The 13024-nt window shown below is 33.5% G+C and overlaps 1 protein-coding gene across 1 annotated transcript; it reads left to right on the top strand.

Annotated features, from left to right (window-relative positions):
- Positions 1-666: 666 nt before the first annotated feature.
- On the top strand, positions 667-2657 carry LOC111898282 (non-specific lipid-transfer protein Lac s 1-like). Its single transcript, XM_023894202.3, has 2 exons — positions 667-1044; positions 2512-2657. Exons 1-2 carry the CDS (start codon positions 704-706, stop codon positions 2519-2521), a joined length of 351 nt encoding a protein of 116 aa, XP_023749970.1. The 5' UTR covers positions 667-703; the 3' UTR covers positions 2522-2657.
- Positions 2658-13024: the final 10367 nt, after the last annotated feature.

Below are 13024 nucleotides of genomic sequence, written 5' to 3' on the forward strand. Positions count from 1 at the left end.
GGTATCAATTCAGTTTTAAATTTAATGGCTTATCAAATGTAAACCGATTTTATAGGAAATATCTTATAAGATGATAAGTGGCATATGCTAACTTGGAAGGCTTAGAAGATGTCATGTGTACTATTAAAACTATTATTTTATTAGTAAGGATATATAGATTCACATGTTTAGGCATCATGCAACATTTAAATTAACTTGTGATCGCTTTGAAACCACTTTGCAATAGTTTAAGTTGTTTTGAATTTCTCCATTTTGGGTTTAGTGTTATATTTGATTGGACATAAATAAACATAATATGAACTTTTTCTTCAACCGTAACAGATAACACAAATAAGTCGAAACAATAATAATGGAAGCCAAAAGTACTTATACCTTACAAACATTTTAAAAGTGTTCTAAATGTAGATCATTTAAGTAATTAATTACTTTTTCGATGTAGCTACTTCTTTAATAAAATGTTTTTTATGTAAAAGAAACGTGATTAATTGTAAATGTGGAATTAATTGCCAAAAATTCATTTTTGATGTATTTTCTTAATTATACCGATCATAAACTTATACAATATATTTACTAATGTTAACTGCAAGACGCACATGCACTGATGCACATAGACAATATCCCTATAAATATATGGTATCATCCATAACTCTTTCTTACCCCAAAGCAAGATATTGTAAGAAAACAAACAAGTTACACTCTAACAATGGCAGAGATGATGATGAAGGTTTTATGTGTTGTGGTGGCTTTCATGGTGGTGTCAACGCCTTATACAATGGCTATTACTTGTGATGATGTTGTTAACAAGTTGACCCCATGCGCAAACTACCTGAAGAAGGGTGGTGCAGTGTCAGCGGCATGTTGTAAGGGTGTTAAGGGACTGCATGCGGCGGCTAAATCAACCCCTGACCGGAAGACCGCCTGCGTTTGTATGAAGGAAGCATATAAATCAAATCCCGGCATCAAACCAGAGAACGCTCTTGTTCTTCCAAAAAAGTGTGCTGTTAATATTCCTTACAAGATCAGCCTTAAAACCGACTGCTCCAAGTATGTCCAGCTTAAACTCTTTTTTGGAAATAAAATAATTGCATGTGTTGTTTCCTTTTAATTAAGCATGTGCAATATTTTACTTGATTTACGGTTCAATTTTTACTCGACCTTCAAGAATTTAAGCATCTTTTATAGGGATGATATTACAAATATGACCATCTTTTGTAATTACAATATTGAAAATTTTAACAATCTTTTAGACAAAAAGCGGAAATAACCATTGTGTTCAAAACCAGTCGATTGCAAAATACTTTTTGATTTGTGAAATAGTGAGTTGTGAAATAGGTTTTTCTAAAAATATAATTTGGTTAGCTCCAAAATTTTAAACCGTCTCACTCATCACTCTCGTTCGAAAGTCGAAGCTTTTTCCAAAAAAGTAATTCGAACTTCCGGCTTTTTCTACCGCTATCATTCTTATCCTCATTATCTTTTCCCTTCCCTCGCAAGTCATTATCTAAATCGTTTTTATGGCATGTCTTGTGAAGAAGATATGGACAAATTAAATATCCTACAAAACATTTGATTTTTCCTCTACTTCGCTTTCGATTAATATAGGTGTAAAAACTGCTCCCTCAATAAATAAAACTTGACAAAAATTAAGGAAAAATAACATTTTTTTTTTCTATTTGGAAATTCTAAGAAGCATTCCGAAATTGTGAAACTAAAATTTAGCTTTCTTTTATTACTACATTTTAAGGGGTTTTTTTGTTGTGTTGAAAAACAATTTCGAATCTTTGGAATCTTAAAGTGAGTAGTTGTGAAATTGGAGGTAAAAATGACATTTAGAAATTACATAATTTTGGTGATTCTATATTTAGATTGAAAATTAGAACCTTCAAAGATTTATATTTTTAATATATTATAAGACCCATGTACTATACGAGTTCATGCATAAAAAAAATTAAAATATGAAGGTCTGAACATATAGGAGTTTGAATTTACAAGAAATCTACGAAAATATCAAATATTTGAAATTGAAATACGTATTTCTATTTAAATTAAAAAAATAATTTAAATTAATAAAAAAATAATTGGTCTTTAATTTAGTAATTAAAATTAAATTTCATTAATAAATTGATATATCTTTATTATTCCATTTATTATAATTATTATATTTTAATATTATGTGAAGTTTAATAAAATAGAAAGAAAAAGAAAACTATTATGTGACATGTGGAAAACATTTAATTTAAAATAACTACAAAATAAATGACATGAAACAAAATAAATGAAAATGTAACATATGACAAAAAAAAAAGAAATTTATTTATTAGAGTAGATAGTGGAATATATATATATATATATATATATATATATATATATATATATATATATATATATATATATATATATATATATATATATATATATATATATATATATATATATATATATATATATATATATATATATATATATATATATATATGATTTAAAGATAATCCCGTGTGATTCATTATGCAGGGTGAAGTGATTCATTATGCAGGGTGAAGTGATCAGCCTTATATTGAATGTATGGACATGGAGACATGCGTTTGGGTTCCGAATATGCAAAAACATGTAATAACAACTATCGGTAAAATAAAAACTATAGATCTGGTTCTCCATTAGGTTCTTGTTTTGTATGTCTTTGACATAATACATTGTTCATGTTATTAAATTATGCAGTCAGTATGGTTTTCCTCATAAATTTGGTTTTATAAAAACACACTTATACATACATACATACATACATACATACTTCTTTTGGAAAAACTATGACTAAAATAATGTAAAAAAATGGCTAAAATTGCATTAGAGAAAACAAAGAAAAATACAACAACAAAGTTCAACAAGCCATCACCATGAACGGGCCACAACACTAATCAAGCCAATGAATACTAAAATTGTTTATTTCTTAAATTGTAATTGAACAATTTGAATTTTTTAATGAAGCACAAATACAAAGTACAATTGAATCAAGAACATACATTGAAGCTAACGTTGAAGACATTGGTTTTTACTAAAAGGAAGTTGATACCGTATTAATTTGAGTGGTTTAAAGTTATTAAAGCCAATAAATGTTTTAACAAGTAACAAGTGGTTTCAAAGCCTTTAAATGATATAGTATTAACCTGGGTTATTTAAAATTATTACAAGAGATCAATTTATAGTTATAACGTCTCAAAACTCAAAACCAATTTTTTTTGTTTTTATATTAAATAAAAACATCAACCAAACGTGTTTATCAAAACCAAAGGGAAATCATAATGTATCCGTGATCATCCAAAATACATCAGAGTCAAATAAGTGAAAAGTAATAGTGTGTGTGATGCGATCATTCTAAGCTATTCTCTTTCGATTCGGAAGTACCTGAAACATAAACTGAAAACCGTAAGCACGAAGCTTAGTAAGTTCCCCAAAATACCGCTTACCATACATATACGTTAGCTCAATGTTGTAGATGGTCTATTTCACCCCTGAGTCTATTTTAACTCATATGTCAACACAAAGCTGTACCGGGTCAATTTCACATCCGAGTCTATTCACCATTGAGTCTATTTCAACTCATATGTTAGCACAAGGCTGTACCGGGTTTATTTCAACCCGAGTCTATTTCACCTCAAGTCTATTTCAACTCATATGTCAGCACAAGGCTGTACCGGGTATATTCCACCCCTGGGTCTATTTCACCCCACATACATATAGCAAATAGGCACACATACATATAACACATACACCAGGAGTCACAAAGAGTTCAAGCACATATATAATCCCTAGTGTCCTATAGTATAGTGAATAAACTCATCTTAGTCTGTTGTCAATCAAATAGATGCTCAGGCTGCTGAACCGGAGAATCCTCACACTATCCAATCAAATAAAACCCTAAGTAATAATTGGGTCACATAATTGAGACTTTAATCAACTAATCCCGACCCCCATGGTACAAGACCATTTTACCCTTCCTCAATTGACCAAAAAGCTGAGACACACACTTAATGGCACAAAAGCCCCAATAATGGCCCAATTCCTAAATGACACTCAAAGCTCAATATGGGTCGAAATCCAGGAAGGCCCAAGCCCTACCAATGGATCATAATCAGAAAGACGTGTGGCCCAACGAAGGCCCAAAACCCTAAAGTCCAAAGATGGCTCAAACCACAAAATCCCATTATCAGGCCGAGTATGCTAAGCGTTCTAGAAGTACGCCTTACGTACTCGGTGGCTACGCCTAATCGGGGACTCATACGCGTACACCCGACATACGCCCCTTGTTAAACCATTTTTCCATTAAGCACTTAATTCTTAAGACCAAACTTCCAAATTTCAAAGCCAGACCTTAGGGGACGTCTTAACCCATAAAGTCATTAACTTGATGCCTTTGCATGGCTCAAATGAGCTCAAACCCTAGATTTAGCATCCTACTTTCACCAAGTGGATAAACTCATGCATGGTTGATCCTTAACCACCAAGATGCTGACTTTTTGGACTAGGGATCTCATAAACATCAAGAGGATCAATTTATAACTTGTAGAGTGATGAAATTGCTCTAGATCTCATTCATGGGACCAAAAAGTGACCAAAATGTCATAATAGCTAGATCTAAGCATAGAATGAGCAAGGTCTAAGCTTTATACCTCAATGAAGCTGGAAATAATGAGTGGAATCTGGATTTAGAAGCTCCTCCTTAGTGAAAGCTCCTTCTCCAAGCTTCTTCTTCTTGGAGTTACACCAAACACACACAAATGTCAACTCTCTCTTGAAATAAGCTAGGGTTTCGAAATTGGACTCAAAAGGGTAATGGAGGCTATGAAATAAGAGAACCTTCGGACACAAGGTTGCTTAAATAGGGTCTAAATCCTAAAATTAGGGTTTGTCCCCTGATTACGTATGCCCAACGTTCCAAAAAATTACAATAATGCCCATAAGGACCAAAATTGCAAACTAATTACACATCAAGGGTCCAAAATGAAAAATGTGTTGATCGGGTGTTACAATTCTCCCTCACTTGAATTAGTCTTCGTCCTCGAAGTTCGTTGTTGTAAATAACTCTGGATAATGCTCCTTCATCTCGTCTTCAGGATCCCACATCCATTCTAAACCCTTTCGGTACTTCCACTACACCTTCACAAGATCCACCACCTTGTTTCATAGAGTCTTCGTCCTCCTCTCAAGGATCGCCACTGGTCTCTCTATATAATTCAGGCAGTCATCGACCTGAATGTACCATAATAGAACCACTGCCAGATCATCAACCAAACATTTCTGCAGTTGAGAGACATGCAAAGTGCTATGGATCTGACTCAGCCCTGCTAGCAGATCCAAACGATACGAAACGCTTCCCACCCGGGCTAACACCCTGAAAGGACCAATATACATGGGGCCCAACTTGCCCTACTTCCTAAATCGGATGACACCTTTCCAAGGTGACACCTTCAAGAGCACCATGTCTCCAACCTGGAATTCCAAGTCTGACTGGCATCTATCTATGATGTCGATAAGGCTACACCTAATTTTACCTACTATCTAACTAGCTATTCGACTAAGGCAGTGTACCTTTTCACAAATACTATAACACAAATAGTCGGGTAACGATCTCAAGGAACAAATTTAGTTGACTAATTTACCTACTAAAAATTAACCTAAAACAAGCAAAAGTAATTTGGTTTTTATTTGATGTCACAAGTTCAGAAAAACTTACTCTCCTAATTATCAAATTCAATCAATAACTAAAAACACTCATGTTTAGTTTGAATCCACTTCTCCTTGATTGTTAGCTACTAATCATGGATAATTCATGTTGGCTACCAATTATTATATTATTAGCAATTTAAGTCCAAATATACTAATATATAACTAATTCATGTAGAACTATGCATGGTCACACATAATTTAACATAGAATCAATAATGAATTATGAATGGAACCATGTAAGATTGATTAAACAAACATAATTATAGTCACAATATATGTTCTCCAGCACAGCCAAATTTAATAACTTCAATTACTAATCTAAGATTGGTTCGATCCTGGCTCTAGTAACCTAATGTTCAGTAAATGACTAGGTTTCAAGTTCATGCAATTTATTGTTCACTAAGCTACACGGAACATGGATTTCAAGCAATTTAAGTATTAAATATTAGCATGCTAGGTATTAACAATCAAACGAAGCAATTAACTAACTAGCAAAATTAAAAATTAAATAACTAAACCATGAGTTGAACTTTCATCTAGCTAAACAGAAGTCGCTAGATTCAGCTACTCATGGCTGAAATCAAACACTCAAACTCGATAAATAAAAACAAAGTCAATTGTACAAAATTAAAAGATAAAATTATGATCTTCAACTCCTTCTTCCTTGGGTGCTAAAACTTGACTCCTCTGGATTATTTAACTTCAGGATTCGTCTTTTCAAACCTCCAAATCTCCATAACCTCTTTAAAATCGTAAGCACCAAGGATATATATAGTTTTCGTGATTTTTGTACTCCACGTCATGGACTAAGACTCCACGTCGTGAATTAGGATAAATCCTTATCAGGCAAGGACTCTGACTTCTCGTGTACTCATCTTCTAGAATCACCAACTCCACGTCGTGGAAGTGATATCCACATCGTGAATTTAGCTTTTCGCTGGGATTTTCTTTTCTTTAATTCCTCAATCCTCCAGAGTTCCGCCACTTGTCGCATTTGGTCTTTATTATTCAAGATTGCTCCTTTTGGCTGGAAAACATAATTCAATCTTATAAGTACCACTTATCTTTGCAAATAACCAAAATATTAATTGAAATGTATTAAAATATTGCCTAAAATGTGTATAAATATGGCAATGTTAAATACAACACACTTATTGTTTTCTTGCCCTCAAGCAAAACTAATTAATTTTTAAGTTAAAATCTCATTACCAACATCACATGAAGCAATCCATTTTGAACTCATCCATTATACCAAGACATTAATGCGTATATTTGTGTCTAAAATTCCTCTTAACTTCCCAATCCTAAGTACTCACAATCATTATGAACCTTCACCCCTTAGCTTATACGACACTCATTTATGCAACCCTCTAAATCAATCCTCGGAAATCTTTCTTAACCTCAAGGTATTTTTGGTTAAGCTGCCCAAGCATACATAATCTAGAAAAATTACAATTTTTGATACCACAATGGAGCTCTATGGAATTCTTCACTTCTTTGTTATTTTCTTTTTTCTTTCTTTGAATTCACCACCTTTATTGTATGATTTTTGGTATCTTCAACTTTTTGATTCTTCAGCATTTTGGACCTTTATAATTTATACTTTGACAACTCCTTAATTCTTCAACTTTTTGGTAATTTCTCTTTTTTTTTATATCACACTTTTCACCCAAATCCTACATGCTTAAGTAAGGGAGCTTAACTTCAACCTTTATTGGTTACAGGTATTAGTCTAAGTGCAATGACTAAATAAGCTCTCCTTGATAGATTTTAGGTTTAGGCTGCAAAACATATATGCCATATAAACTACCAGATTACCTTTCATATCTCATGACTTTTCACTAAAACTTGGGAAGCCACAAATATATTATAACATATGTTGGCTCAATTAAACATTTAAGCTCGCATCGGATCATCCCACACAACAATAGAAACTTAAGTTTAAACTATTATTAGATTCAATTATTAGATTATTATTCCAAATCTATTTCTAAATTTTCAAAATTTAAATTTTAAAATTTTCTAGCAATTTACTTTTCCGACCCCCTACCCCAAACTTATTTCATACAATGCCCTCATTGTATTCTTAAAATAGATTAAAAACAAGAAAAGGGAGAAAAAGAAACAAACTCCCCTAGGGTAATAGCGGCAATATCGATTTCTTCACGCGTGTGGATAATTTCTAGCAATTTACTTTTGAGAGTGATTTTGGTGAGGTTGTGAAGGATTTTGAAGCTTGAAGAAGAAGTAGTAAAGAGAGAAGCAGTAGATCCGACATCCACTCTATATTGGCCACCATCTTGAGGTATAAAGTTGCTATATTGACCTTTAGTTGCTTAGATTTCATTTTAAGGAAGTAAATGGTCACTTTTGGTGCATAATGGTGTCATTTTTGGATTGGATCTTGTTATGAGGATAGGGTGTCAGATATGGACATCCCTAACCTCTATGGACATAAAGTTGCTCACTTTATCTAGCCTAAGCCTTTCTCCATGCCCTAAAATTAGTATAAACCTTAGTTTTGAGTGTTTTAGCCTCTTAAGGCCTTGCACGTACGTAAAGTTGGCAATTTTACATGGAAACTATACCCTAGGGGATTAGATCTGCAGTTTGGAGTCTTGAATTCCACTGGAAAAGGACTAAACATGAAAAGGACCGAAGGGAGTCAGCGAGTTGCTTAGCCAACTTGACGATTCGGGCAAGGTTCGCTTTTTTTTTCGGGATCCTGAGTGATCTTAGTGAGCTGATTCGAGGTTTTGGACTAGAGATTTCGGCTTAGAATTTTCGGCCCTTGGACACTGAAGAACTCGACGAGTTACTCGGGTAACTCGTCGAGTTGACTCGGGATTTCAGTTTTATGGACCTAAAGGAACTCGAAGATTTTCTAGATGCACACGTCGAGTTGGGTCAACATGGACTGTTGACCTTAACTGTTGAACTTGACTTTCACCAGGGTTGACCAAGTTTGACTGTGAGGGAATTTATGGTATTTCGGTATTTGATAAGTTAATCACATGTTGGTTATAGGTATTTGAGTTGGAGTTGTGCGTTGGGACTTATCTGATCTTAGCAGTTCAACATTCTTAAGAGGTGAGTTTTCTCACCATACCAATGGGTCTAAGGCACCAAGGCCGACCCATTTTTTGTTATGTGGATTGTTGATTGATTATGAATTACGTTAGTATGACTCTTGCATGGAAGACCCGAGGGGGGGGGGGTTCTCGTGGCAATAAATTGAGACCATATGGGGGTTCCCATGGTATTAGTGTAAGACCTTCGAGGGCTTCCATGGAATTCTAGTATATTTTCATGTTTAGCTTGTGTAATATTTCTTGGTAGTAAAGACCATGTGGGGGTTCCCATGGCAGGTAGCTAAGACCATGTGGGGGTTCTAGTTTTCTGGTTTTAGTATACTACAACATCCTATGGTGTAAATACAACCCTAAAAGCATTGGATCTATGTTTTCTGTAGTTATACATGCAATATTGTTTCCAAAGCTTTAAGCCTACAACTAGCATACAAGTGATATAAACAACATAAAATACTAGTTAGGAGTTTACCTCTATGTGTAGCTTGTAGAACTTGTAGTATTTGGCCTTTAAGAACTTAGCACCAATAGTAGAATGCCTCAAATGGAATCACAACACACCATGGACAAATGATGAAATTTTGAGAGAGAATCCTAGCCACCAAAATCGTCCATAATCTCCAAGAATACATTAGTGGTGATTTTGGCTATGGAGTAACATATTTATATGTGGGATTCCAAGCATAATCCATACCCATGGGTTTATGATCCATTGTTCATGTGGCCGAACTCTTTATGTATCCATATATAAACTTAGTCCAACATGGATCATAAACCCAACATATAAATATAACTAATTTACACAATTAGTCCCCATTGATTTAATTAGTCTCTTTTGATCACTAAATTAATTCCAAACTAATTCTTGATCAATACTATTTAAATCATATGATTTCATATTAATATATTAGAACTTATAATATATTAATAAACCATAAATAACCTCTTCTCAAAAGTCCATCCTAACAAATTGTCGTGATGATATGCAACCCAAATGGACCATGCTACTCTCGGGTCAAGTACATAACAATTATAGTTATGGGCTTAGACACCTAATCCAATAGTATTCCACTAGGATAAGTCTAATAACTATTATTGCAAGTACAACTCCAAAAACCCGACTAGCAATCGTAGCTCTTAAAAGCCGCTGTCGAACTCTGACCTAGTCAATGACGCGTCCATTATATAAGGGATCATTTATTCCACCATTCTAGATATAATATGGACTGAGACATGGATTATAATCATTCTCTCTGTCCATTTGTTGTTTCCCGATTTCCAATTTATGATGACCGACTAATTAAACAAATCAAATCAGTCCAGGCCTAGCCTAGCACTTAGGGTTGTCATCACTAAATCATTGAGGGGCCCACAAATATCGCTTTTATCCACATGGGGTGAAAGGAATGGATAAACTTCGACCTAAATGCTTGCTTGTAATTACTCATCAAACTACACACAACAATATGGTTTATAACATCCAAGTTACTGGTGCGTTTACATATGTCAATGTGCAACCGACTTGTAACTACAACTCACATGTCTCCGTTTCAAGAATATAAGATATTATCATCTCACAATCACTCTTGATAAAATCCCTGAAGTGATTCAGATGAGCGTAGGTTGAATCCAATACTCGAATCTTATTTCAGGAGTACTCATGAACACTATAGCTATGTCTAAAACATCTAGACAAACTACAGACCTACTCATGACAACCTTGCCTCAATACCTACTTCCAAAGTATGATTGACTATGGATGGTTTGAATAACCTAGTTATTCGAGAAGTCAAAACATGAAAAGTGAAACATAAGAATAATACTAATCCTATATGGCCCCAAAACTTTGAGTGCCATATTGATTACTCATTATTCATTATATAGTGTTTCAAATAATCAAATTAATACTTGAATTAGAACAATAACTGTCTCGTGCTCCAAGCATGCACACTATGTTTGTCTATGGTCCTTACTTTGTGAAATAGATCAATTTCCTTATGTTGAACAATTCCAACAAAACATTCATATATATATATATATATATATATATATATATATATATATATATATATATATATAATTGACTACATTTGATTAAAATTTCAATTTAAGCTTTTAGAATTGAAATGAAGTATGAATTCCTCTCCCTTAATTATAGCAAAACAACTTTTCAAACCCTGCAACTTGGCGAATTGAAACCTTTGTTTTCAATAATTAACATTGCTAACTTGCAACACTTACCATAATTGATTATGCTCCCACTAGCATAATAATTACTTTACTAGCATAACACTTATGCTCCCACTAGCTTTGACATGTACCCAGAGATCAGCTGGACTTCTAGAAATCAATACTTTATTGACTTTCTTACCAAAGTTCAGATTTCTAATAAGAGATTCTTTGACAAGACTTTATCAAAATCATACACCTTTCCTTAGATAGCTCACATGTGCGTCTAAACAATTATGAAGAGGGATGTCATAATCATAATGTGTTTAGACCTTTTTCCCCTTCTCACAATTCGAATTATGAATTGGGATGCCATAATCATAATCGAGTTTGAGAATGCAAATCCCACAATTGCTATCTCTTTAAAATCTACTTAGTGAAAGCGTTTCCTCACAATCATTTTTCATGAATTGGAGAGAAACCTTATGACACTTAGATTTTATGGTGTTTATGTTCCTATCCATTGGAATTTGTCAAACCATAATCATAAGACAAGGTTAGAGACAAATCCAAACTCATATGGACTGAACCTGTTCAATCTCAATTTCTTGCCATTTGGCAACACAATGGCTTACCATGTCTTCCTAGTTGTTATGAAAACAATTAAGAACTCATAGAACTCACATGCATAGTCAAATTTTAACTGAAATGAGCACATAAGTAAAAATATGTCAACATGATAGGTTACAAACCTCAAGTAGTGTGCTAGTGATAAACAATAGGTTTTATTCGTGATTAGTTCTTGAGACCCTTTTCAAGATCATTAAGACTCCCACTGACTCCATGACATATGAGATTCTCTTTTCAAGAACCATTCATTGACAAAAAAATATTCAAGAGTTAGTGCGGATTCTTATCAACAAAATACTTCACAATATTGGTCTTAGTTGGTCTTTGTTTTATCCAAAACATCACAACTTACCAATTTCAAATGTACAAGATGAGAAAGCATTTTACTCTACATTTGACAAGTGTTATAAACCTTTCTTAAGATTATGTCAATCGAGTTACAATCTTGGAGTATGACTCTAAGACTTGTTTTGGAACTAAGTTTGACTCATCTTCTTGATTTAACCATTTCAACAATTCACGATTCCTCTTCTTATCCAAATAAATGCACCAAGATGTCCTTACAGGATCAATTGTGATATGGCTTTCCATAGTCTTTCAGATGATCATATAACATGATACTAAAGTACTCTCCCATCTTTTCAGATTGGAGAAACTATTATCTTTCTACCTAATTTGATTCTTCTCATTCGTCCTGCCATACATTGAAACCTTTCGAATTTTTCAGAATTAAACTTAAACTCGTAAGCATAACCATATTTACTAAACTTTAGTAAATCATGACGAATAGTCTTATCGATCTTTGTAGTGGACTTGACTAGTGCACAACCAAGTGTACCCAATCCCCTAGTCCTTCACTTGACTCACATATACATGTGAACAAAGAATTAGTCTCAATTTCCCAAAGATGAAAATTCTCATTCATCACACAAGTTTCAAGATTCCAAGTTTCTATCCAACTGAAACTTGGGTAATGAGAATCTTTCCTTATTCAGCAAATTCTCGACACTACCACAAACGAAAGAATCAAATCCATTTTCCAATATTGCTATTAATGGAATCATATAAACAACAATTTTCACAAATCCCATTGTAAGGATACTCAAAATAAATAAAATAAAAAATTTTCTTTTTATTTTAAAATTGTAGAAAAACCTATCCTTACAATGCAAATACATATGAAAACTATGTTGTTATCCATTCCTAAGCAAACTATCATAACTATTAGCAACACCTCAAAATTCTGATCTTCGGATCATGCGATTGAAATCCATCTCTTCATAATCAGAATTAGCTTATTATTCCTCTAACCTTCCTTTCTTTTCTCCGATTCTACAAAACATCAAAATGCGACGTAGTCACATCATGTAATAAGAATCTCCAAGTAGGAACTTAATAGAGTTAGATAGTGGATT

This window comes from Lactuca sativa, chromosome 9 (assembly GCF_002870075.4).
Source record: "Lactuca sativa cultivar Salinas chromosome 9, Lsat_Salinas_v11, whole genome shotgun sequence".
Lineage (NCBI taxonomy): Eukaryota > Viridiplantae > Streptophyta > Magnoliopsida > Asterales > Asteraceae > Lactuca > Lactuca sativa.